The sequence below is a fragment of the Aotus nancymaae genome, unplaced genomic scaffold, assembly GCF_030222135.1.
Source record: "Aotus nancymaae isolate 86718 unplaced genomic scaffold, 86718_ANA_hifiasm-v0.15.2.pri h1tg000076l, whole genome shotgun sequence".
Lineage (NCBI taxonomy): Eukaryota > Metazoa > Chordata > Mammalia > Primates > Aotidae > Aotus > Aotus nancymaae.
The window spans coordinates 18,522,819-18,547,860 of NW_026988491.1; the positions used below are offsets into that span (position 1 = coordinate 18,522,819).

At 55.1% G+C, this 25,042-nt stretch overlaps 1 protein-coding gene across 1 annotated transcript in view; it reads right to left on the reverse strand.

Annotated features, from left to right (window-relative positions):
* Positions 1-5,960: 5,960 nt before the first annotated feature.
* The window catches only part of SULT4A1 (sulfotransferase family 4A member 1), a 33,879-nt gene continuing 14,797 nt past the window's right edge, over positions 5,961-25,042 (reverse strand). The window contains exons 2-7 of the mRNA XM_021668666.2: positions 21,950-22,080; positions 20,163-20,243; positions 19,222-19,348; positions 15,048-15,142; positions 10,469-10,607; positions 5,961-7,566 (exon numbers count right to left, since the gene is read on the reverse strand). Of these exons, the coding sequence (XP_021524341.1) occupies positions 7,454-7,566; positions 10,469-10,607; positions 15,048-15,142; positions 19,222-19,348; positions 20,163-20,243; positions 21,950-22,080 (686 nt within the window). The 3' untranslated portion in view covers positions 5,961-7,453. The remainder of the gene's footprint in view (positions 7,567-10,468; positions 10,608-15,047; positions 15,143-19,221; positions 19,349-20,162; positions 20,244-21,949; positions 22,081-25,042) is intronic.

The following is a 25,042-nucleotide window of genomic DNA, read 5'->3' on the forward strand; positions in this document are numbered from 1 at the left end:
AAAGTGAGCTAAGATTGTGCTACTGTGCTCCAGCCTGGGTGACAGAGTAAGATTCTGTTTCAAAAAAAAAATTTTAATGAATGCTGCCCTCCAAACATTATATTGCAGCAATCTTAGAAGAACGCCCCACCTCTGGAATCGAGAAGCAGTCGGGAAGAGCAGTTTCGTGTTTCCTCCTACACCTGGGCAACAGGCAGGCCCCTGACAACCGCAAGTAATTCTCTTCACTGAGAGCCTAGATCTCGCAACAGCTTGTCATTAGTGCTGTTTAGCATTTAATTTGCCTTTAGTTAGGTAACAAGCATTTACGGATTACCTGTTAGGAACAAGTGCGCAGTATGGGGACAGAGGGATGAATGAGGCACAGACTCTGCTCACAGCCTACTTGGGGCTAGAAATAGCTATTCGGGAAAGAAAACTTGAAAGCAGTTAACAAATGCAAACCGATATACCATTCCAGGGAATCATCACGCTTTCAGAATGCAAGGCTGCAACTCCTGGCACACGTCTAAGGAAAAAATGTATGTGCTGCTGCATTTCGTCTCATGAAGGGAGTGAGGATATGCAGTCACTCCTGTGGGCCAAGAACGGTCTGGCCTTCTCTTCCTCTGCAGAGTCCTGGTGTGGTAGAGACCCAGGATGGAGGCAGCCACCACCACCCATTGAAAATCAGCCTGTCAACCCAGGTGTGGTGCCTCATGCCTGTAATCCCAGCACTTTGGGAGGCTGAGGTGGGCGGATCACGAGGTCAGAGATCAAGATCATCCTGGCTAACACGGTGAAACTCCGTCTCTACTAAAAATACAAAAAATTAGCCAGGCATGGTGGTACATACCTGTAGTCACAGCTACTTGGGGAGGCTGAGGCAGGAGAATCGCTTGAAGCTGAGAGGCAGAGGTTGCAGTGAGCCGAGATTGCACCACCACACTCCAGCCTGGGCAACAGAGGGAGACTGTCTCAAAAAAAAAAAAGAAAAAGAAAAACATCAGCCTGTCTGCCCAATCTGGCCACCCCGCTAAGGTCTCTGGTAAAAGACTGAAGCCTAGGTGTGTCCAGAATGGCAGTGAGCTGGGATTCATTCATGGCGGCCCCCAGGAGATTGAGTTTTTAAGCCAGCCTGAAGCAGGTGGTGGACATGGATTGGCAGCACTTACAGATGGTGGGGAAGGCTTTCCAAGGGGCCGAACAGTCCATCACTGTTAGGGAAGCGAACGTCAGAAGGGCAGGTCAGGGTCTCAGAGCGAGCCGTGTGGCTGGGCCAAAGAGCCTTCCAAGTACATAGCCAGTGGAGGCAGCTGGACACAGCTGATGTGACACAGCCAGGCTGGATCCATCAGACGCTGGGAGTGCTCCAACCATCCGGCTTCACAGAGCACCACTTCTGTGCTAACTTCCTGACGCCAAGGAAAGAGAGAGACATGGCCCTGGCCTCAAGAAGCTTTCCTGGCAGATGGCTGTGTATCCGGGATATGTTAAGAGAAGTGTAATATTAAGCAAAAGTGGAGCTCCAAGTCCCCAACATTGGCAGAGGGCTTCTTGGAGTAGATTGTGCCTGGAACACACTGAATCAGGGTAATCCGGGTCAAGTGGGGGAACAGCAACCCAGGCAGAAGGAAGTGTATACATGGGACACAGAGGGCGCAGACAGCCGTGGTTCTGTGGCAGTGAGTTGGGCGCCAGGCCACCAAATGGATCTGAGAGATTCTTTCCCCACCTGGGAATTGCATGTACTATGGATTGTAAAGAGGCTACCTGAGAGACAGAAACACTGGGGGAAAAGGCCCTGAGCCACTCACTTCGGTGTCGGGGCACGTGTGGACTGGGGAAGGGGCTCCAGCTGGCTCCGACGCAGTCTCTGCCTCTGCAGGTGGGGCCTTGCTCACGCCATCTTCAGACTTCCATTCCCAGCTGGTGCCCAGCACCACGAATACATGTAAAGATAACAACTCTAAAGAGGGAGAAAATGTATTTTTTGGTCGATTTTTATTTTTCAAACACATTTAGCATTCTCTGGTTTTTTAAAAATGCTTTTAATAGAGCACAGACTCCTTTCCTCAGCGGTGAGGAGACAGATTTAAGGGCTGCAGCTCAGACATTCAGTGCCAGCTAGCATTCAGGGATCCAAGTGTGAGAATCAAATTGTCGTTTGATGTGTGGATTTGGCAAAGGCTCAGCACGCCTTGGAGACAGTGCCCGTGGCCCACGCTGTGTGGCAGGTGCTTCTGCCTTGGGCTTTCTCTGCTCCTGCCGGCCCAGCCTGTCATCGGCTGAAAAGTCGGCATGTCCCATACCCATCAACTCCTCTGTGGCGCTGAGTCGATGGACAGTGTGACCACACTTAAGAGGCACAGCATGCTCCCGCTGGGTGGAATTTTAAGATACCTGGTCTGTGACCTCTTCATTATGAGATGAAAGGGGCCCTCCCTGCAGTCCCACAGATAGGGGCAGAGCGGCACCGGAGCCAGCGCCCGACTCACGACAGGGAAGGGTTCTGTCCTCATTTGGGCATGTTGTTTCTTCCCACCTGGTGTGTGCCCTCCCTGACTCCTGCCCTGTTTCCAACCTCGGCTCATACGTACTCCTCACACTAAGCAGCCTCTCTGAAGCCACCCGCTTGGAATCTCTGCGGTGCTGACTGTCTACCCCGCCCCTTTTGTTTGCCGGTTTGTTATGGAGGTGTGTGTTTAAACGAGCAAAGCAGCGTACTGCCAGGGATGCCAGGAAAGCCCATTTAGCCATCAACTGGAGACAACTAGAAACCTGGGAGGCCACGTGACTGATATAGAGACGGGCTGAGAGAAGGCAGGGGATGTGCCCAGGTCACGCAGCCAACCAGGGACAAAGCCAGGACTTTGGAGCCCAGGTCCTCTGCTCCCCTGCCAGGCCTCCTTCCATAAGGCCGTGGGCAATCGCCAGAGCAGAGCCCCAAGGGAACGGAATAGAGGGGAACTTGATTAGAAGGGGTAGAATACCAAGGTCAGGTCACCAGGACTCAGCACAGGGCCTTGCAGAGCAGGTGCTCCTAAATGCCCAAGAGATGCAGGAAGAGAGGGAGAAATGGGGGTGCCAAGGAAGGGTCTCAGTAGCTCTATGGGAATCACATTTTTGGGTTTGGGACCGAAAGAAGGGTTGAAGGAAGGGCACCAGAAACAGCTGCGCCTGGAATTGGATAGCCAGTGACCTCGGAAAGGATGTTGCAGGCAGTGGGGAAGAACACGAGCCAGCCTGCACTTGTAGGAAGGACTGGGACCTGGGCCACTGGTGGTAAGGAAACGTCACTATGGAAATGGGGGCAATGGCGGGAAGTGGGGGGCCAGGGTGAGGAGACAGGAGGCCAGCCTGGGTCTTGTCTGGGAAGATACAGCCTCTGTGGGCCAGGCAGGGACAGTAGGAAAAGCCTGACAGTACAGTCCCTACTCTCTGGACATCCCTGTCTCTGAGGGAGACAACCACACAACACTGAGGTGGGGCGGCAAGGAAAGCAGGGACCACTGGGGAGCGTGGGGGACACGCTGGCCCGGCAGAGGAGGCAGGGCTGGGCAGCTCAGGTGAGGGAAGTGATCGTTCTGAGGGCCCTGGCCGGGGCGGCAGCTGCCGAGGGTGGCTCAGAGTGGAGGGGCTGTCCCAGGAGCTGGTGAGCTTACCAGGGACAGGATGTCCCTTGCCAGGGGTGTCACAGAGGCTGTTCCTCAGCTGGGTAATGCTGGGCCACCTGACCCAGGGGCCCTCTCCATCTTAAAATGCACATTGTACAATAGAGTAGAAGGGGACGTCAATGGGCAGGAATGGAGCCAGACTCTGTGGGAGAACGGAATTGGCCAGGCAGAGCTGCCGGACACCCGAGGCTCCCTCCTTCCACCACAAACAGCAATGCCCCATGGCCTAGAGAGGTGGGTAGAAACAGATCTCCACTGAGATCTCCCAGGACAGGGCCTGCACATGGCGGCGCCTGTACCTGAGGGGGTCTCTCCGCAGTGCTGGGGACATCATGGATGCCCACCTAGCAGTGCTCACGCACCTCCCCACCACCCGCTGACAAATGCAGCTTGGCCATCCTGGGCCCTGGTGGGCCGGCAGGGGGGCAGGGCCGACACAGACTCATTTTATTTATGCTCACAAAGGAGTGTCACCGTTGTTAGAACCATCTTCTGACATGAGCAGGACAATGATGATCACCACTGTGTAAATTGTGACTCTGGACCAGAGGAAGTGACTTAACCTGCTTCAGGTCAGAGAGCCGTGGAATGTGTGCTGATCCAAATGACTTGATGTCAGAGCCAAGTCAGGAGGAGGGTGAGGCGTGCCCAGCCCGGGCAGGGGCCACAGTTGAAGGCTTCCGTTTGAGAGTTCAGGGTCTTGCTTGGCAAAAAGTACACACACACGGCAATGCTATGTTGATCCCAAAATACTTTTTGGAATCTCAATTGGTCTGTGAAATCAAAACGCCAGGCAATCACTGACTTACACTTAGAGGGCTCTGACATTCGAGAATGCTTTGGTGGATTGCTGTGTAAAGGGACTAGGCTGAGGGCTGCCCACATTCTCTGCCTGTCCAGGTGTTCCTCACCCTCAGGACGCAGCTCAGATCCCACACCCCCACGCCATTGAGCCAGCCCGATGGCTCCCTCCTCCTGACCCTGGCTATCTCTCAGTTCTCAGGGCACCTTTTGCCTTGGCTTGTTTTCCCTGCCTTAGCTCCAGGTGAGCACAGCAGGAACCATGCTCAGAAGCCAGCACACGAAGACCTGAGACCACAGACCCCTAAGGAACCTTGGAGATGCTCTCAGACAGTCCTCACCCCACTTTGCAGATGGAGTGACTCACAACCGGGACAAAGGTCCCCTCGCTCATGCCCCTGAGGTCTACCCACATAGCAGCCAGGGAAGCCTAAAAATGCAAAGCAGGTGGTGTTCTGAGTAAGCCCTCCCAAGGCTTCCTATCTAGTACAAAAGCTGAAATCTCATGACCTGTGTGTGAGGCTTCCAGCTGGCTTGTGGCTACCCCATTCTTCCACAGGTATGTTCCCTGTCCCCTTACAGCACGCTTGAGCTGAACTCATCTTGGGTTCCGTCGCCTGTTGCCCCCACTGGAATGTAAACTCCATGGAGGCAGGGCTTTCTCTGCCCCTTGCCGCATCCTCAAGGCCTGGAACAGCGCCTGGCACGGAGCAGGTGCAGTCGAATGACCAACTCCATGAAGCAAGGTGCAGCATCAACCGTACAGGGATGAGTGGATGTGGCTAAATCGGCACTGCCTGGGCTCCTAGTGCACTGACTGCATCCTGGCTGCTTGATGACATGTGGTGAATACATGATAAGAGGGCAAGCCCTCTAGGACACAGCAGACCAGACACTTGATTAATTAGCTCAGGGTCTGTGTTAATTCTAGGTGCCTAAATAATGTCTAGGATTTCACCTGAGACCTGGAAGTAGTAGTTCATTTGACAGTAAACATGAGTTTCGGAAGGCTCAAGCTTTCTCAAGGAAAGCAATGCCCTGGACTTTCCTTCCACAAGAAATCAGCAAGACAGACTCCGGAATTCCCAGTGGGGAAGCGCACCTGGCGGGCCAGCCTCAAGCACCACAGTGCACAATGCTGGACATGGGCTCCCAGGCAGACTGACTGGGAGTTGCCCACACCTGGACCCAAGGTGCACCCACCTTTCCCCATGCTTTTCTCCTTTCTCCTCCACCCCTATTTATAGAAGTGATCAGAGATGAATGAGGAAATGGGGGGTAACCGATGCCCTGGAAAGTCTGAATTTGAGTGAAATAATGGGGAGAAGTGACCCCTTGGCAAGTCTGAATTCTGCTTCATCAAAGCCCAACACGGGACTGTTTCCCTCTGCTGTCAACCCCAGGGAATGGGGTGTCAATGGGGCCCACACTCATGCTGTCCCAAGCGCCGAGGGCACCACCGCAGGGGCCCCCTGTGCCCCCCAGCACACACGCTCGATGCAATGCCGGGAAAGTGTCTTTATTAAAGATGCAAGCAAGCAGAGAAGGATCATGTGTAGTGCTCAGTAACATCCATACAGTACTAAAAATAGAAAAATAGAAATGAAATTTCACAGAAAGCAGCCTCCTTCACAGAAACACAGGCAAGGTGCTGCTGAGCCCACCATGCGATGCCACGTGCCACCTGCCTGGCCACACTTTTCCCCTTTACAAACAAAAACACAATCTCCTCTCTGCACCCGTTTCAAAGACAGCACCAAGAACGGAGACCCCTTCCATAGCAGCAACCCTCCTGACCACCACTTTGGGTGCTTCCCAGCCATATGAATGACAGAGAGAGCCCCAGTCCCCACGGGGTTGGCTGGCTGCTGGCCCCCGTGTCTCCATCGCTTCAGCAACTTTGGGCCACAAAATTAGGCAGTGAAGCAATAAACACCTCAGCTTTACTCCCTCAGATAGGCGGAGGGACGAGGTGTACAGACATGAAGTCGGCCGTGCCAATCTGATCCGAGTGAAACAGGGCTATACTCGCAAAATGGCCCTCCCACGGCTGAGTGCCTCAGGTACACAGAACAAACTGAATGATAAAGGCCTGGGGTTTTTAGAAATTTACTATTAAGCATCTGCTTGCCAGCATTAGTAGGCCATCACTTCGGGAAACAAAAGTAAAGCTGCGGAATTAAGCTCAAATTCCAAGCGCAACTCGGTCCTTTGGTGGCCGACTCTCCGCTCACTGCATGCAAATGCTGCTAACTGCATGAGACTCCCATCTGCTGGCCTCACCCGGCAGCTTCCCTCAGCACATGTCCCGCCGGCCCCTAGTCTTGGGCCTTTGGAGCCGCCCGCTGGAAGTCTCTGGCAGAGGGACGTGCTTTCTGAAGACCTAGTGAACGGTTTCTGCTTTATTTCAGGAAGGTTCTGAAGAAGTGAACTCCATCAGAATAAAGTGTCCAGATTCCCCCCAACATACCCAACTCATCCTCTGTTCCCACCATCATCTCAGAACCAAGTGAGAACAGAATGGCTGTGCCTTAGATAATAAAACTACAAAAATAAAGAGTTAACCCTGAGATCTTTCTACCATTCGGGTGTGGCTCGCTCCTGATTCCCCTTGGAAATGAACTTTTATTTGGTTTACTGACATTTATGTAGATTTCCAGTGAAAAACTTTATAAAATACAATAAATAATATGGGGTTGAAAAGGCAGACATTCTAGTTGCATATATTACAGGCTTTATCCTTGCGGTCCAGGCCCTCGGAACTGCAATGTGGAGACTGTTTGTATTCAGACACGGAGAGGCTGCACGTTCTAGAGGCGAGACAGCTGCTCTGGGTTGGGAATCACCACACTCCCTCCACTCCTGCCGCTCTTCCCTTCCCCGCTGTTTCACACGCTGCTTCGAGTTTGTCCAGCAAGTAATAAATGAATGCATACAGGACTTTTGGCTAGTACAGTGTCTGGGTATTGTGAGCATGCAGGTTGTTGTTTTTGTTATTATAAATAAAAGTCAAACGTGAGGTCACACTTTCCCATCTTCTGTTTATACACCAAGTCAAACTTCTCGTTCATGGAGACAGTGAAGATGTCCTTCCACAGCCCAACTCTCCCTGAAACACAAACAAGAGAAGAACTGCTGTGGCCACTTGCTGTCGGGGCAGCTACTGAACTAAAGGAACCCTTGGAAATGGATCTGGAACATTCCAGATCTATTCCTGGACCCCTCTGAACTTGGCCTATGGGGGCAGGAAGGGCCATCTGAGCTACAGACCAGGTGGGTCCCCTAACATTTGTGAAACTACCAGATGTGGCAAAACATGACCTGCACCAGCTTCCCTCTGAGGCTGTGGTGCAGTGAGCCACAACCACCTCCGGGTGCCCTTCCGTACCCCCAACTGGGGCCTGCCAGGGAGACTCTACTCCTGTTCAGTGTTGCGTCCCCAGCACCTAGAACGGCACCTGGCATGTGGCCAGTGTTTAATAAACATCCCAGGAACGAGTATGATCTGCCGCGGGAGTGCCCTGCTCAGGACATCGCAGGCAGCTCTGGCCGTCCCCACGCCATTATTCACTCGAAGCTCAACAGCGCCACCAAGGCGTCATTGGCTTCGGGAGAATTTGAAAAGGGAAAAAAAAAATCATCCAGGGTGCAGAAAATTTTACAGCAGGTAGGAAGCCCTCTTGACTGGGCCAAAGGTGAGAATTTCAAGGAGCCTGCCCTCGCAAACCCTGGGGAGGAATTTAAAGTGAATAAAACAGTCGCAGCATTAGCTAGCTTTAGAGACTAAATGCAAAATGTGCACTGCCGTGAGAATTCCCTTAGTCAACAATAAAATGAGTGTGGGCACAGCCCGCAGCTGCTCTATCCCAGGCTTGGTCAGAAACCCAGACCTCTTCCTGGCAGCCACAAAGGAGGGTTGAGCCATGGGCTAAGCTGCGGGCACCAGTCTGCGCTGGTTTATGAAGGCTTTGGAAAAACAAAAGAGAGAGCTAAAAATGACAAGAAGCCCTTGCTCCCACTGTTAATATAAAACCTTAGGTTGGTCTGGTCCAATAGAAACGGTGACTGTGAAGATGTCTGGAGTGGGGGTTCTGAACTTCCCAGTTACGGGAGCTATGAGTACATCACCCGAGTACTGGCTCCCTGTTTTTAAAGAACTGCTCGTTTAGGATCCTTTCCATTGTCAGCACCTCTGAGATCAGAGCTCTGTCTCCAGCAAACATCCTTCATTAGCTCCATTACTAACACTGGTGCTTGTTTGGGCAGGACCTCACGTGTGAAACTGCAACCCTGCAAATGTGAGCTAAAATGCCCAACGTGACACAGATTTTCCCTTTGGTAACAAAAAATTATCAATGTTGGAGAGAAAAAAAAAATTCTTGCAACCCTTTAATGATACCTAAGGGACAGAATCAGAAGGTACTAAAGCGACCAGTGCAACCAAACTGTATTTTCCCATGATTATTTTTCTCAGCTGAGACAGCTGAGCGCTCATCAGAGGAGTCACCCACCTGGTTTAGGATTTGGAATCAAGACAATTTATGCTGTGACATGAATCAAATCTAAGCAATGCAGCTGGCTACTCGGCCCTGCATTCTCACCAACTCAAGGAGATCTTCCGAGCAAAGAGGCAATGTGCTAAAAGAAAACAAATCGAAGAACTGAAATAAAGCAAAACCAAGGTAAACCATGATAAAGCAAACCCAAGGGAAGGAGCATATGGGCACACAGTATGTTCTCCACGCTGCTTCGCCACACACATGAACCAAAAGGGGTATTTTGGAGAAGGTCACATCCAAGGATAACAAAACACAGCAAAAGCAAAACTAAAAAGGAGCAAATAAATGTTAAATAATAAATATTTATGAAGATGCAGCCAAGAAATAAGTGGAGAGGTATTTTGGTTCAGCTAACTTCGTCCTGAAGGAGTCCACTGCTCTGCCTTTATAAAGAAGGCACTTTGCACTGACCTTCTGCACAGCCCCTAGCCATCATCAGCCCCTTTTCCGAGAAGAACAAAAAGCTGCAGAAGCTCAAGGCCTGACTTAAGTAGCGTTCCCAGAGAGCAGCAGAGCTGAGCTGGAGCCTGGGACTTCTCAAATCTGCCCCAGGCATCTCCCACTCCATCTTATGGGGGCTGCTGCTGAAGACCCATCCACATTTCTGGGCCCTCCCCTCAAACTCTCTCCTCAAGTGTCCATGAGGTTCATACTTACCAAGAGGCAGCCTCCTAAAGCCAAAGCCAGCACCCCAGGATTCAGGGTTTTTAAAGCCCAGGCTCTCCACGATCAGTGCCGAATGCCACACGCCCTTAAGGACAGGGGAAGCAACCCAGGTGGATCCGGGGAGGATTCGTGTCAAGACCACTGTCCCCATCTCCAGCTGCCTCACGCCCACTGTCACATGCCACCAAGAGCAAGGACCGGCCTCCCTCTGTGCAGCAGCTTAGCCTGGTACCGTCTGCTTAAGCTCACCACCCCGAGGTGGGGCTGGGCCCCATCTCTACTGCCTGCACCTGGAAGATGCTCGCTCAGCGTCCACTCAGTGAAGGAAGAAAAACGGTGTCTCCTTACATGGGAACTGTCTTCCCATCCACTTCATTTAACCCTCCCACAAGTCAGTTAGAGACCAAGAAACCGGTCAGCACACTTTGTGCTTTGGAATGTCATCCCCTGGATCTGCTCTGTGGGGCATTTGATTTCAGCCCATCTGGGAATGGCCCCCCACTCGGAAATATCTCGCCCACAAAGCCTGAAACACACTTCTCCAAATGAGAACACTGTTTGCTTGGAGGCAAGGCAAACAACAGCAGGCCAGGCACTCTGTCACTCCATGAGCACCGTGCCGTCCACAGACACCAGCTACAGAGCACAGGCCATGGCTAGCTACGGACAGCTGTAAGGGGAGAGCAGGGAGGGCAACAGGGACCAGACGCAACTCCCCAAGCAGGCAGAGAATGCAGCCTGGCTGGAGCAGGGAGTGCCTGGCGGGAGGCAGGGTGGGGCACATACCCCGGCCCACGGGCAGGGCCTCCGCGTTGCAGCACTGGTCCACCAGCTGGTGGCAGTGCTCCGTCAGGGCCTCCAGCTGGGCCTTGTCACAGGACACCCCCAGGAATCTGGCCAACTGCTCCACCATCGTCACCAGGTCCTGGAAGACAAGTGCAGAGAGCAGAGCAGCCCATCAGAGGCAGGGCCTTTTACTGGACATGACCCCAAACTGGGCACACGCTGGTGATTTTTTACACACGGCCTTCCTTACTTAATGCTCACAACAAAGCTGACCTCAGCCATCTGGAAATAACACTAAAAGGTTAAGAAATTGCCTAAGCGTGCTCAGCTCTCAAGTGGAGATCTTGAATTCAAAACCTGGCCCTCCAGGGAGCAGACGTGAGGTCTTAATAGAGCTGTGGTTAATTTTTAACAGCAGCAAGTAAAACACATATTTCAGAACCTGGTTCTTGTGAGGACCAAGACCTAATGGGCTCCTCTTTCCCTTCCTGCTGCCTATCAGCTGGAGTCTGTGCTGGCCTTTGGGAGCACAGGGAGGCCCCTCGGGTCTCCAGACAGCCCCGCACCAGGGAGGAAGCCCACTTCATCACAGGCAAGATTCCATCATGTCTGTCATACCCTGCCCCATTATTTTACCACGCCTGACAGCAGAATGTCACTGATATGGCTAACAGTCTTGAGGGGCCACCCCCCAGCCCCCCACCCCTCACCACCCTCTCCCCAGGAGATAAGGAGGCACCTCATCTTTTCAGAACCCTGAGCTGTCACCTAGAGGTGCCTTGGTCCCCATTAGGAAAATGCTGGAGGCTGTTTCCTCTCTGGAAGGTTTGTAAAGCAAATTAGCATAGGAAAGCCTCTGAAAAGTCCTACAGTGAAAAGACTATTTCATTTCTGTAATGCAGCACTTCGGAAACCTTAAAACGTCCTCTGACAGCTGTTGTGAGTGTCAGCTCCTCACTGAATCCCCACAGCACACTGGACTCCGGCAGCAGCTGTTGCAGGGTCTGATTCTGGCCTTGCGCTGCCTCCCACGGGGAGGGGCAGGGTGCACCCAAGGCATGGGGTTTGACTCAGAGTCAGAGGAACAGTTATCAGAGAATGAGCCAAGGAATAAAAAGAGCTCTCTTTCCCTTGCCCTGCCACCAAGTATTCTACCTAAAAGAAAAAAATCAGCCTGCCGGAGCGGCCAGCAGAATCCTCGTGGGGCAGCTCACTGCCAGTGTGACGTCCATCTCAGAGGAAGGGGCGGTGCTGCCAGGCTGCATCCAGCAACATGCCACAGGACGACTGCTGGTTATGAAACCCAGCGGGGATCAGGTAGCACCCAGGTCGGCTGGCAGGCGACGGCCCACTCACCCCTCTGAGCCTCGCATTCCCACCTGGAACTCATGACACGCAGCAGCAAGAGGCTGCACACCATGGCACAGAGCCAGCGTGTCTGGGTCGAGCCTCAGCCCTGGCAGGTACTAGCGTCCCACTCATAACTGGTGAGAACACCCTGCAACGTGACTGCGTGGATGAAGTGGGGAATACCGGGGGTGCCTGGCACAGTGCTGGCTCGTGGGAAAAGCCCCGGTAATTGCGGTGCCGTGGAGCCCAGGCAGTGAGGGCTCCGGCAGGAAGCATCCCTCTCAAACCCGGGGTGAGAACACACCGACACACACCACAGTCCTGGAGACAACCAGGGGCACTCAGGGCTAGTTTTCTGGAGTAAGATGTAAACAATATTAGTTCCTAAAAATGTGATTACAGCCACTGAATCTCCACTAAAACAAGCCATTACTGAAGTTCCTCAAGAAAGAATAAACCCAAAGTAAAATGCTGACTGTCCTAGGAATGGCATTTAGTCACTCAGCCCGGCTGTGGGAGAAAATGAAGTCTCGGCACTGGCCCCAGCGGCTCTAAAAGGTGCAGGCAGGGCTGGTGGCCTTGACCCCGATGGACTGAAAGCAACAGGTCTGACCACTTTCACTGGGGAGCCTGGAAGGCAGAGAAGAATGAAATTCCCTCAGGGCTTGGAAGAAAGTGTGTGTTCGGACCTTAAAACTTCAGTCCCCCACTACTGAGGAAGTTGAAGCTCCAGGAACAAACTGCTGCCCCCACAGCTGCCCCCCAGCTGTGTGCCGCTGGCCAGGCTGGGTGCTTTTCTTGTTCACCTTCTCATGCTGGGGCCCTCACTGGCCCTGGGCAGTGCGTGTCCAAGGCCATGTCACAGGTGGCATAATAGTGACCAGATGACAGACACATACCCAGTGCCCCAGAATTCCACTCCTGGGCATGGGCCCAGTAAGCACCAACGCTGATGCCCACTGAGACTCAAGGTTCACGGAGACTTTATTCGTGACACCAGCGCTGAAGTCCACCGAGACTCAAGGTTCACGGAGACTTTATTCATGACACCAGTGCTGAAGTCCACCGAGACTCAAGGTTCACGGAGACTTTATTCGTGACACCAGCGCTGAAGTCCACCGAGACTCAAGGTTCACGGAGACTTTATTCATGACACCAGTGCTGAAGTCCACCGAGACTCAAGGTTCATGGAGACTTTATTCGTGACCACCCCAAAATGAAAACAACCTGAGAGCCCGGCAAAGCTGGCTGAAGCAGCTGTGGCCTCTTCACGCCGCAATGGAGACCAACCACAGCAAGGAAAAGAACAGAGCTCCGCACCACGCAGGTGGAGGAGCCGCACGGTCTGCACAGAAGCCAGACAGCAAAACACAGGAGAATCCCACACCCGACAGAGGTTCCGAAGCACGCAACGCCAAGCTCCGCTGAGGGAGGTCAGAGCGCGCAGTGGACTCTGGGAAGCAGGGGTGTCAACTGCAAGAAGCTGGAATGTTCTGGATCTGGAAGGTGGCTGCCCGGAAGTGACAGGTAAAAAGCTGTCAAGCCCGGCATGTGTGCGGAGTACCCCTCACTGTGCATAGTACCTCCACAAAAAGGTACAGGCAGGCAGGCCTGTGCCAGGCCTGCACAGAGGTGCTGCTCACACAGTCCTCCCAGCCACACAGTGACAGTGGTGCTGTCACCTCCCCACTCCACAGAGGCCTGGGGTGGTCAGGACTTTGCCTGAGCAGCCCGTGTCCAGAGCCCGCACTGTTCCCTGGCACCACAGGAAACTACGGCCAGTGGCTCCACAGAGGTCAGCGGCAGCACCAGTGCTCCACCCTGCCTGGACCACACCTCACCTCTACTACACCGTCCTCTGGGCGTGAGCAGGGACCCTAAATGTGGCTCTGTCTCAAGCTGTGTGGACAAGAGGCAGAGAGGGGGTGGGAGGCCCACGCACGGAGTCAGACAGGCTCACCCAGCAGTCAGCTCCATGAGGTGTGTGACCCTGGATGGCTGCATGACCTCACTCTTTCTTCATGGTGACACAGCCATGGTGAGGTCCCCATTCGGGAAACCTACAGCATGCGCCAGCTGGCAGCAGACCTGCAGACAGGGTCCTTCCTGCACACCGAGCAAGCCCTGAAAGGCCACGCTCCTGCGAAGGTCGACCTGGCCCGTGATGACCACAGGCCCAGGTGCAAGGGCACGAAGAAACCCAAAAGTCACTGCAGCAAACACAAGGCACACACCCCACCCCAGGGCCACAAGACATACACCCCACCCCAGTGATACAAGGCACATACCCCACCCCATGATACAAGGCACGAACCCCACCTCAGCACCACAGGGGACCTCCCGTGGCTCTGCTCAGTCAGGTCTGGAGTCTTCCTGCAGGTGTGGGGGAAGCACGAGGCCAGCCTTCCTGCCCCTGGGCTTCTGACCTCTAACCCCAGCACTGGCTCACCCTCCCCCACACTCGTTCTCCTCTCTGTCTACCGGCCGACCTCCTCCCCATCCCAGCTCCCACAGGCTGCTACTCAACCTAAACCTGCTTGTCTGTCAGCCACTGGCACTAGCAGCTCCACAGCCTGGCCCTGTCTGTCCCCTACACTGACATGGTTTCCTAGCGGGGGCTCAGGCCTCCACCTCACAGAAGCAGCTCACGATCCACACCTGCACCCCATCCTCTCTCCTCTTTCCCAAAGGCCAGGCCACAGCTGTCTCCTGCCTGCCCTGCCCCCACCACCACAGCCCCTCTGCCCAGGCTCCAGCCTCCAAGCCTTCCTGCCTCTGCCTGGACAAGGACCTTGTCCCATTTGTCCTTTTCAACTCCTCCCCCGGCTCCTGCCTCCTCCCAACACCTAGAAAATGCTCAGTCTCTTCCGTGGTGACCCAGGCTCCCCAAGCTACAAGCTGCTTTGTCTCACTGCAGACACTGGCCTCTCAATGCCCTATCAACTGCCACTGTACAGCACTCCAAAAGCCCCCTGATAAGCCAAGCCCCAGTCCCCTTCCCACACCCGCCTTCCTGGGTCCCTCAGCCTCGCACAGCATCGCTGCCCCAGTCCATCTCATGCTTTGAGAGGCTGCTTCCCACATCTCCAACCCTACTCCAGCCCACGGACTGTCCCACCCCCTCTTCTGTCCCTCCTCAGGCTCCTCCTCCTCCTCCCGCATGCCCACTGGAAAGGGCTCTCGCATCAGTAGCTCCGGGCTGGCTGAGGGCCAGGGCAGCAGCACTCACCCGATGCATGTCTTCATACTTGAGAAAAAGCACGTTCGAGTCCATGCGGTGCTCCCAGAACTCCTGCACATGCTCAAACCACGAGCCATAGCCCACTGCAGAGACAGGGGACAGGGTGAGCCACAGCTGGGGAGGAGAAGCACGCACATGAGGTCATCCCCACCCCACAGGGCGGACCTCCTGCCACCACGCAGCTGTGATGAGGACATCATGATCCCTGCAGACAAGTCTTGCAAATGAGGACATCATAATCCCTGCAGACAAGCCTGGCAAAGGCCCCGAGGCACTCACGTCCTGAGCCATCCCAGCCCTCCCACCTTCAACATGCCTTGATGGCCTGACCATGGGAGTGACAGCCTCTGAGAAGGTGGTCTCCACAGCACCTGGCAGTGGCTCGCTATAGTGCCCATTACTTTATCCCCTTAACAAGTGGTCTCTGGGAAGAGAACAAAACCCAGTGGGGCAGAGGCCACTAGAGTTTGCTGGTGGGGACAGAGTAGGGTGCAGGAGCTGAAGGACAGATCCAGAACACGGGGCCCTGCCGGGCAGGAGGCCACAGGCAGTAGCCTCAGTAAACTGAGGAACTCTCCATGGGACCTGAAAGCTGAAGACGGGCATGGAGTCCTGACCTCCAAGAGGCAAGTGCTCCCGCATCCACACCTTGGCCCTGCGCTTCCTGCATGACTCGAGCTGCCTCAGAGCCCCTGGTTTGGGGTGGGGCACACAGGCAGGGACCAACTTATGGGGTCTCCAGCCCGCTTTGCAGTGTTCTTTTTTTTTTTTTGAGACGGAGTTTCACTCTTGTTGCCCAGGCTGGAGTGCAATGGCATGATCTCAGCTCACTGCAACCTCCACCTCCAAGGTTCAAATGATTCTCCTGCCTCAGCCTCCCGAGTAGCTGGAATTACAGGCATGCGTCACCATGCCTGGCTAATTCTGTATTTTTAGTAGAGACGTTTCTCCATGTTGGTCAGGCTGTTCTTGAACTCCTGACCTCGTGATTCACCCACCTCGGCCTCCCAAAATGCTGGGATTACAGGCGTGAGCCACCGCGCCTGGCCCTGCAGTGTTCCTTATAAAAAGCACGAATCCTCTCCTGCTGGCCACATGCCCTGCCCACACTGAGAGTTTCTTCCAAGGGGACCTCCATATGACAGAGAGGAAGGCGTCCATTAAGGATGACCGGGCAGTGCGGGGCGGACTCTGCTAAGCAGTGGGAAGCGGCCCACTGGATGAGGCCCATAGAGATTCCTATGCTGGGCCATGCCCCCAGGTTGCCTGAGGATTCCCAGAAAGGAGCTGCACCCATGCCCCACCAAAACCTCCACTTTCTGTGGAATAAAGCTGAGTCCAGAGAAGGAAAAAGACTTGCCCAAGTCAGCAAAAAGATCACGGGGGCCCAGACAGGGAAGCCCAAGGCGCCTGACTGCTGGCCTGTCCGGGGGGGATCTAAGTCCACACAGATGAGCCCCTGGGGCAGAAGGAAGAGTCAAATGGCACTGCGAACAGGGAAGGTAAAGAAATACCCCACCTCATTCCAAGGAAGAATTCGAGATGTCAAATACAGGCATCCCGGTGACATGGAGGTGCACAGGAAAGAGTGTTAGGACTCCAGAAGAAGCAAGGCACGAAGGACTGCACACGTGGTCCTGTGCTGATGCGGGGAGCAAGCGCACCCAGTGCCCCGAGCAGCAGAGGGGACAGGAATCAGTGGCAGGCTGCTGGGTAGTGAGCCTTCCCACGGGAATGGCTGAGAGGAGGGGGGGATGCTTGGCCCTCCACACCTTTTCCTGGGCTCCACGCTTCTCTGTGAAAGGGAAGGGAATCGTCCATCTGAAATACTAAGAATAACAAAACCGCACTGCCCACCCCAGAGAGGACACGGACACAGAAGCTGTGTGCCACACTGCAGGTGCCACAGAGAGCCTGTCTACACAGCGTCCTCCCACTGCAGGTATCACAGGAAGCCTGTCTACACAGCGTCCTCACACTGCGGGTGTCACAGGGAGCCTGTCTACACAGCGTCCTCACACTGCGGGTGTCACAGGGAGCCTGTCTACACAGCGTCCTCACACTGCCGGTGTCACACAGAGCCTGTCTACACAGCGTCCTCACACTGCGGGTGTCACAGGGAGCCTGTCTACACAGCGTCCTCACACTGCGGGTGTCACAGGGAGCCTGTCTACACAGCGTCCTCACACTGCCGGTGTCACAGGGAGCCTGTCTACACAGTGTCCTCACACTGCTGGTGTCACAGGGAGCCTGTCTACACAGCGTCCTCACACTGTGGGTGTCACAGGGAACCTGTAACAGGCATCCTCACTGCAGGCGTAACCTGCCTCCAGGACCCTGTGCCCTGAGGCGTGCAGAGCGTGGCCGCCATCTGCAAGGTTGTTTACGCAGGTCCCTTGCGCCGCCCTATGCCGTGGCCTCTGAGCCCAGCCTTTGGACACGGCGTGCTTTCAGGGTTCCTGTGAATATCTGTTTCCAACTTCTTCAGGACGTCAGGCAGGGAGGTCCGGCAACCCTCAGGATGTGCGCACCCACGGAGTGACAAAGAAGGATGGAACACAGGAGTGCGAAGTGGGCCTGTCTGAGGGTTTGCTGTGACCAAGGCACGTGTGTGTGACCTTCCACTCTGTGGAGGACAGGCCTGTGACTGGCAACATGAAGAGGCCTCTATTAACATAAGTTTTAACTGCTCTGGCCTGAGCAAGAAGTTTGTAGCCCTCTTCCAAGTGCTGGTCTGAATGTGGCAGCCTCTGGCCATTTATGGGTGTTGTCCCCATGCTCTGCAGAGAGCAGAGTCCATGCTGGACCCTAGGAAATGGCTTCAGAAGTCCACGAGTGGTTGCTCCAAATGTCGAGTGGATCACAAGGGCGGGTGCCAAGGCCGGAAAGCTGGGGAAGAGAGGCTGGACAGAGGCCTGGAAGCAGGCTCAGGGGGCCTCGGGGTACAGGTCTGGGGCCTCCTGCCCCTTACAGGCAGGGCCAACTCTCAGCTAGCACAGTGGAAGCAGAAGCTCAGGGTGGGAAACAGAATCACTCCACGGCTTTGAGGCACCCATGGGTTTTTAAACTGGAAGCAAGAGTCAGCCTGTGGCGCCCTGCACCACCCTGCCAAGAGGTCCCCTTCAGCCAGGCCTGGCGGCAGCTCCACCCTCTAAGCTCCACTTAAACTCAGGGGCATTACATTCCAGGATCTCTGATACATGCTCCATTCTAACCTTGTCACATAATTCCCCCGGCAGAAGCCCTGAGAAGCCACACTCAACAATGCGGCTGAGCATGACTTCAGTTGGGAAATAAAACAGAAAGTGTATTTTCAGTCCTGGGTAGGGAAGAGTCTCAGTGTAGATTTAATTCAAGTGCAGCGATGACATGTTTCAAAGCCCCTCTGCCTGCACACCCTACACTGCCCACTTTCTGTCCCAGGACCCCCAAAGCTATGTCTGGCATGGGGAGCCCCCTCTGGAAGGCAGGAACAGAACGAACAGAACCGCACTGAGGAGCTCCTGCCACCACTCCCGAGGGACAGGCGGCCCAGCGGGGCACGAGAGTAAAGACTGGGAGCATGTGGGACCCAGACAGGGTCCTGGTCCCACCTTCCTTGGGAGCAGGGTAGGGTGGAACCCAGCCTCGCTCCTCCGCAGGGGCTGGAACGGAAGCCAGAGAACAGCAGCCGGCACTCTCGGCCTGGCTGTCCTCCTCCCTTTGGGCACAAGTGTGCCCTGCCCCGGCGTCTTGCCTGTGCCTGAGTTCAGCCAAAGGCCCATGCCTGTCACCCTTAGCTAGTCTCCACGCCAGCCTCTGTCACTAGCAGCAGTGATACCTGGACCTCCATTTTTACTGTTTTCATTCTCTCCCTGTTTGGAACCTAGGCAGGAAGGAGGGATGTTTTAACTGGGGAACTTCTCAGACACCCCAACAGCGTGGCAGAAGAGAAGGGCTCTGGGGTCAGATGGACCTGCTCTGCCACACACCAGCTCTACAATCTCAGCCACGCTCATGACGCCCTCAGCCTCAGTGTCTTCATCTGTGAAGTGGACCAAGGGCCTGACCTACGTGGTCACTGTCAGAACTGGAGACAGCTGGGGAAGCACCGAGCACCTGCCAGGCCGCCCACGCAACACACCGCTCCTGTTCTAGCATGCCGCCAGACTGTAACACTCACACTTGTCATTCATAAACCTCCGGCAGAACTCTTGGAAGGTGCCTCGGTAGCTCATGGTCCGCAGAGAGCGGTGGAACTGGTAATAAGACACCACCAGGTCCTTGGGGTTGCGAGCCATGTAGATGACCTGTGGGCGACAGGAGCAGGGTGAGTTCATGGCTCCTTCCCTCCCAGGCAGGACCGCCTCAACACAGGCCAGCCCGCTGTGGCTGCTGGTGCACCTCACAAACCAACACCTGCTTCCAACGTCCAGTTCGGGGCCATGTGCACTGCTGCCGGGTGCTGCTGCTTCACTGTTTCAGCAGCAAGGTACCTACCCTTGTCCATGCAGTAGTGCCAGCCAGGATAATTACTTGCCGGGTGCGGTGGCTCACGCCTGGAATCCCAGCCGTTGGGAGGCTGAGGCGGGCAGATCACGAGGTCAGGAATTCGAGACCAGCCTGGCCAACATGGTGAAACCCCATCTCCACTAAAAACACAGGGCATGGTGGTGCGCACACCTGTAATCCCAGCTAGGGATTCAAGGAGAATCGCTTGAACCCGGGAGGCAGAGGTTGCAGCAAGCTGAGATCGCGCCATTGCATTCCAGCCTGAGCAACAGAGTGAGACTCCCATCTCAAAAAAAAAATAAGAACCACAGGCCTTGGCATTTGATGCAGTTGAAAAACAAAGAGAATCTGGTCCCAAAGCAGGCACATCCGGGCTTAGACTGGCCACTGCTGTGTTCAATTGTGAGGGAAAAACCAACATTAAAAACTTGGGTAAAATGCTAGAGACGCATGACCCAAGACGACCTCGGAAGGGATCTTCACAATGGGCTCCTTGGGAAGACAGCCCCCGAGGTCAGGTAAGTGCCAGGGACCTGCGTGTGTGTGGCACAGGGGCCTTGGGCTCCTCTTGGTGGGGACACATCTCGGGAGGCAGAGGAGGTGGCAGCTTACCTTGGAGTCCCCATTGTGGAGGTCGGAGGGCAGAAAGCGGTAGGGCAGGTGGCTCTTGATGAGGCGGGGAGAAGTCAGTTCCTGCATGGAATCAGAGGGAGAGGCAGGTCAGAGGCAGAGGTAAGAGCAAGGGGAGGAGTGGGGCCAAGAGGGGGAGGCCAGAGGAGGAAAGAAGGGGTGGGGTTCAGGGGAGGCAGGTATCAGAGGGAAAGGTGGGTCTAGGGAATGGGAGGAGCCAGGAGAGCGGCAGGGTAAGAGGGAGGGGTGAGAACCAAGGGGAGGGATGAGGCCAGGGGGAGTAGGACCAGAGGATGACGGAAGGGGTGGGGCCCCAGGGTAGAAGGTTGGGGGTCAGAGGGAAAGGCAGGGCCAGGAAAGGGGAGGGGTCAGAGCAAGAGGAGGCAAGGCTATCATTCCCTGGTCTCCTCTCCCAGAGAGGGTCTCTGACCCAGCCAGGACAGCCTCCCTTGTCACCTGAGACAAACGTTTGAGACATGAGCACACCCTGGCTGGACCCTGGGGGTCCCTGTACTCGGCCTGGGGAGTCCACTTATCATAGCCACAGCCACAGGGTCTGCTCAGAGGGCCTGGGAGCTACTGGCCTGGCTTGGAGTGGCATCAGAGGGCAGCAGAGGCAGCAGGAGGCACCAGGCCCAGTGGGTGCTGCCAGGCTGGCGCTGGACCGCACAGCAACCTAGCCTGATGCGCTTGCTGCTCCCATCTGCCCCTCAGGCCTTCCCATCAGCAGCCAGGGTGGTCCTGTAAACCACAGTCAGCCCCATGCCCCTCTGCTCAGAGCCTGTCTTCCCAGTTGCCCTAGGAATGGGTCCAGCCCTCATGCAGCTAAAGAGCCCAGGACTGGCGCCTGCAGTCCCCAGGCTTGCCTCCTGCTCTGGAGGGCCGGGCCCCTTGCACTGTGAGGTCTCTGCTGACCAGTCCCTCTGCTCAGGACCTGCCTCAGACATCCCCACGGGAGACTTGCCAGTCCTCTCCCGATCTGCTCCCCTCCCAGTGCTGATCACTGTCTAACCACTATGGCTTCCTGGACTGAGAGGCTGGGGCCTGAGGCTGTCAGTCACTGCAGCCCAATGCCAACAGCAGTGCCTCGAACGCGGTGGCTCTTGGCACAAAAGTACTGAACGCCGCTTAGACGGTTCCACATGGACAAGGAGAGCAAGGTGGCCTCTCAGAGCTGAGAGGCTGGGGTGCAGAGAGGGGCCATGGAGGGCCACAAGGGCCTTATGTCATGACACGGCACTCTCAGAGATGGGTTTCGGAACGCTGCTCTAGAGGGATGGGGACAGGCGTGGCGGAGGCTGCAGTTATGAACATTCAGGTTGGAGGCTGGAACTAAAGAGGTTCAGCAGATGGAGTCGGGGGCCTCTGGGTGTCTAAGGGGTGGGGGGCAAGGCTCTGGGGTAACATTTATTTCAATCTTGACACCAAATATTTGATGCAAACGCAACCTACTCAGCTCCCTCAGAGGAGGGCCTCCAGGGAAAAGTGAGGGGGAAGCCCAGGGCCTGCTCCCCTCAAATGGCCCCTCAGCCCTGTGCCCCCCCCCCGGCATCGACTTCCTTTCCACCTCGCAGACTCCCTGATGCTGACTTGTCACTCACACCCTAATCAGGTTCCAGGTCACTGCAGCTCAGGCCTGCCAGGTTCTCTCCAGGCTATCTGCTCTCCCCTAACCCACAGAGCCCTCAGAAGCAACCGTCACTCATCAGGGGGTAACTGCAGAAATACCCTAAAGCGGTGCTGGGACAGGTGCCGCTGGCCCTGGGTACCTTGATGATGTCCAGGCCTGGCTGCGGATATTCCAGGACCGGGAGCTGCTCGTCGATGTTCATCAAGCCGATCTCATCAGGGTCCGCGCCCTGGCTCACCAAGTAGACCACCTCCTGCAGCAAGCTGGTGCCTGGAGGGGAGAAGCCCCCGTGAGGGGTGCTCAGAGGAAGCCCAAGCGCCCAGCCCTGTACTTGGGTCAACGCCTGCTGCCCAAGAAGGGACTCAAGGACCCCAGGTGGGGCCCAGGGTGACTCGAGTCTGAGAGAGGAGGACTGGACCCCACACAGACTCAGCCTGAATCCCCTGTGCTGGGCACGGGCCAGTCGGCTCCGATTCTCAGAGGGGCCAGGATGCTTCGCAAAGCTTTTAGGAGAACAGAACAGAACCCAGTGCCTGTTATGGAAGAGGCTCAGGGGCTGTAACCACTGGGTGACTCGGCCCGAGGCCTCTAGAGGCTGAACCTGGCAGTTTACGCAGGAGTGATGGGTCGGGGGAATGGCCTGCCAGCCAAGATGAGAAAACAACATCTGCCCAGTATCTACTAAAGCTATGTATACAACCCATGATCCTGGAGCTATCCTGGGAGACACTCGAGGGGAGCCAGTGCTTGCCTATCAGTACACAGGTTCTAGAACAATCTTGGCCACACCACTCATAAAGTAACTTGGAAACACAAATATCCATCAGCAATAGAATGAATAAGTTGTGACCATGGGACACTAGACAGCAGCAATGAAAAAGAACGAACTGCCAGATGCAGCATGCCAAGTCCCACAGATAATGTCACAGTGTCATCCCACCCCAAGGCCCTCTGCAGTACAATCCTGTTGTCCCATTGGCATGAGGTTCAAGAATGGGCTAAACTAAACTGGAGTGACGGAGCTGAGAACAGTGGTTATATTTGGGGTTGGTTATTGATTCAGAGAAGACACAAAGGAGATTGCCAGGTCTAGAGCTATTAACTTGGTCTGGTGGGAATTACACGGAAGCATGATACAATATTACGATATATGTAGGTTTTCATCTGTGGCTCCTGGCTCATGATTCCCCTAGCTCTTTTCACAGTCTTTTGTCATAACGTTGGAGCACTCCAGGCCTCAGAAGCAGGGCTCAGTAAACAGCATCTGCCTCTCCTTCTCTCTGACTTTTTCCTGCCCCCCTTTCACCTGATCCTTTTTCTTCCCAAGGCAGGCCATACAAACTGAAATGTACTTGAATCTTCCTCTGCCTTTCTGTCTTGGAGCTGGCCATGAAGAAATTCCCTGGCCTGAGCACAGCAGCTCATGCCTGTAATCCCAGCACTTTGGGAGGCTGAGGCAGGAGGACTGCTTGAGGCCAGAAGTTCGAGACCAGCCTACGCAGCATAGCAAGACATTGTCCCTACAAAAAATAAAAAATAAAAACACTAGCTGGGTATGGTGGTGTACATCTGTAGTGCCAGCTACTCAGGAGGCTTAGGTAGAAGGATCGCTTGAACCCAGGAGGTAGAGGCTGTAGTGAGCTGTGACTGCGCCACTGCACTCCAGCCTGGGCAACAAAGTGAGAACCTATCTCAAAAAGCAAAAAGAAAAATTCTCTGATCTGCCTTGTCTGACTGTGTGGGTCATGAGACCCCATTTTGAAAGGGGTCCTGCCCCCTGCCTGGGAGAAAGGAATGCTGCACACACAGGCCTTGCAGGGCTTCCCCACTCCCACTGATAGTGCTGGGATCACATCCCTTTTGTCCAATCCCATTTCTATACGGCTGTCCATGCTTCAATCATGCCTAGCCAATGAAGTCTCCATAAAAGGCCCAAGAGGACAGGGTGTGAGGAGCAGGAGCTTCCAAAGAGCTGAACACATGGGTTCCTGGAGGGTGGCTTGCCCCGAGAGGGCATGGAAGCTCTATACCCCTCCTCCATCCTCCATATGCGCCTCTTCCTCTGGTATTCATCAGAAGCCTTTGCAACATCCTTTATAATAAACCAGGAAAGTCAGTGTTGCCCTGAGTTCTGTGAGTCACTCTGGCAAATTAGTCAAATCTGGGTGGAGGGTGTGCAAACCCCAATTTATAGCCAGTGGGTCAGAAGCGCAGGCAAAACAAGCTGGGGCTTGTGGCTGGCATGGGAAGTGGGGGCAGTCTTGTGGGACTGAGCCCTCGCCCTGTGGGATCTTGTGCTGTCTGCCAGTGAGCAGTGCTGCAACTGAATTGGACGGGGGACACCCAGCTGGTGCCGCTGTAGAACTGAGTGCCTGCTTGCTGGCGGGGAGAAATCCCCAGCCGCTGGTCACGGGAGTCCTCTGTGTTGACTGTTGTGGTGTGAGGGCAGAGGAAAAGCAGTTGAAGGGCTTTTTCCAACTCTATGCATGTATAAGACATAATTCAATTAAAAAGAGAAAAATCACCTCCGCCTGCCGGTGGCCTGGTCAGTGTAACCTGCTCTCCCAAGACTGCAGCGAGACTCAGCCAATGGGAAGGGCCTGAGCGAGCCCAACGTGCCACGCCATGAAAGACAGGGAGAGGCTGCAGGGGAACAAGGACCCGCGTGTGCTGAGAACACCCTGAACTCCCAGAAGAAATGGGCACAGTTTAAGCCACTGTGGTCCCTTCACATCCGCGGCTCTGGTTTCTGCCACTGGCTCCTCATTTCCTGACCCTGAAGATGGTGACAGCCCAGAGTGCAGCCCCGGTCCCCTCCCTCCAGGCCACAGCCAGGCCCACCCCTCCACACTTCAGCCTCCAGGGCACATGCCTATGAACTCCAGGCAGCTCACCTGCTGCCCAGCGCCTCAGCAGGACCCAGCCAGCTCTGGGGGCAGCGTCTGAGGCTGTCTGCTCCGCAGCCCATGCTGCCTGTGTCAGCAAGCAGTCCCTCCACCCGACAGGGGCTCGGGCCGGATGGTGGCCTTGCTGCGGCTCACCCTGCTCCTCTCCTCTCTCCGTGCCTCAGTGAGCCCTGCCAACCCTGCCATCAGGTATGTGCAGAGCTGACCCTCCCCCAAGGACAATGAGTCCTCACACCTGAGCTGCTTCCCACAAGGGCTCCTCCCTGGCTCTCTGCTGCCATCCAGCTCACCCTACCTTCTAGTACCTGTTAAGAACTGGGCCAAGC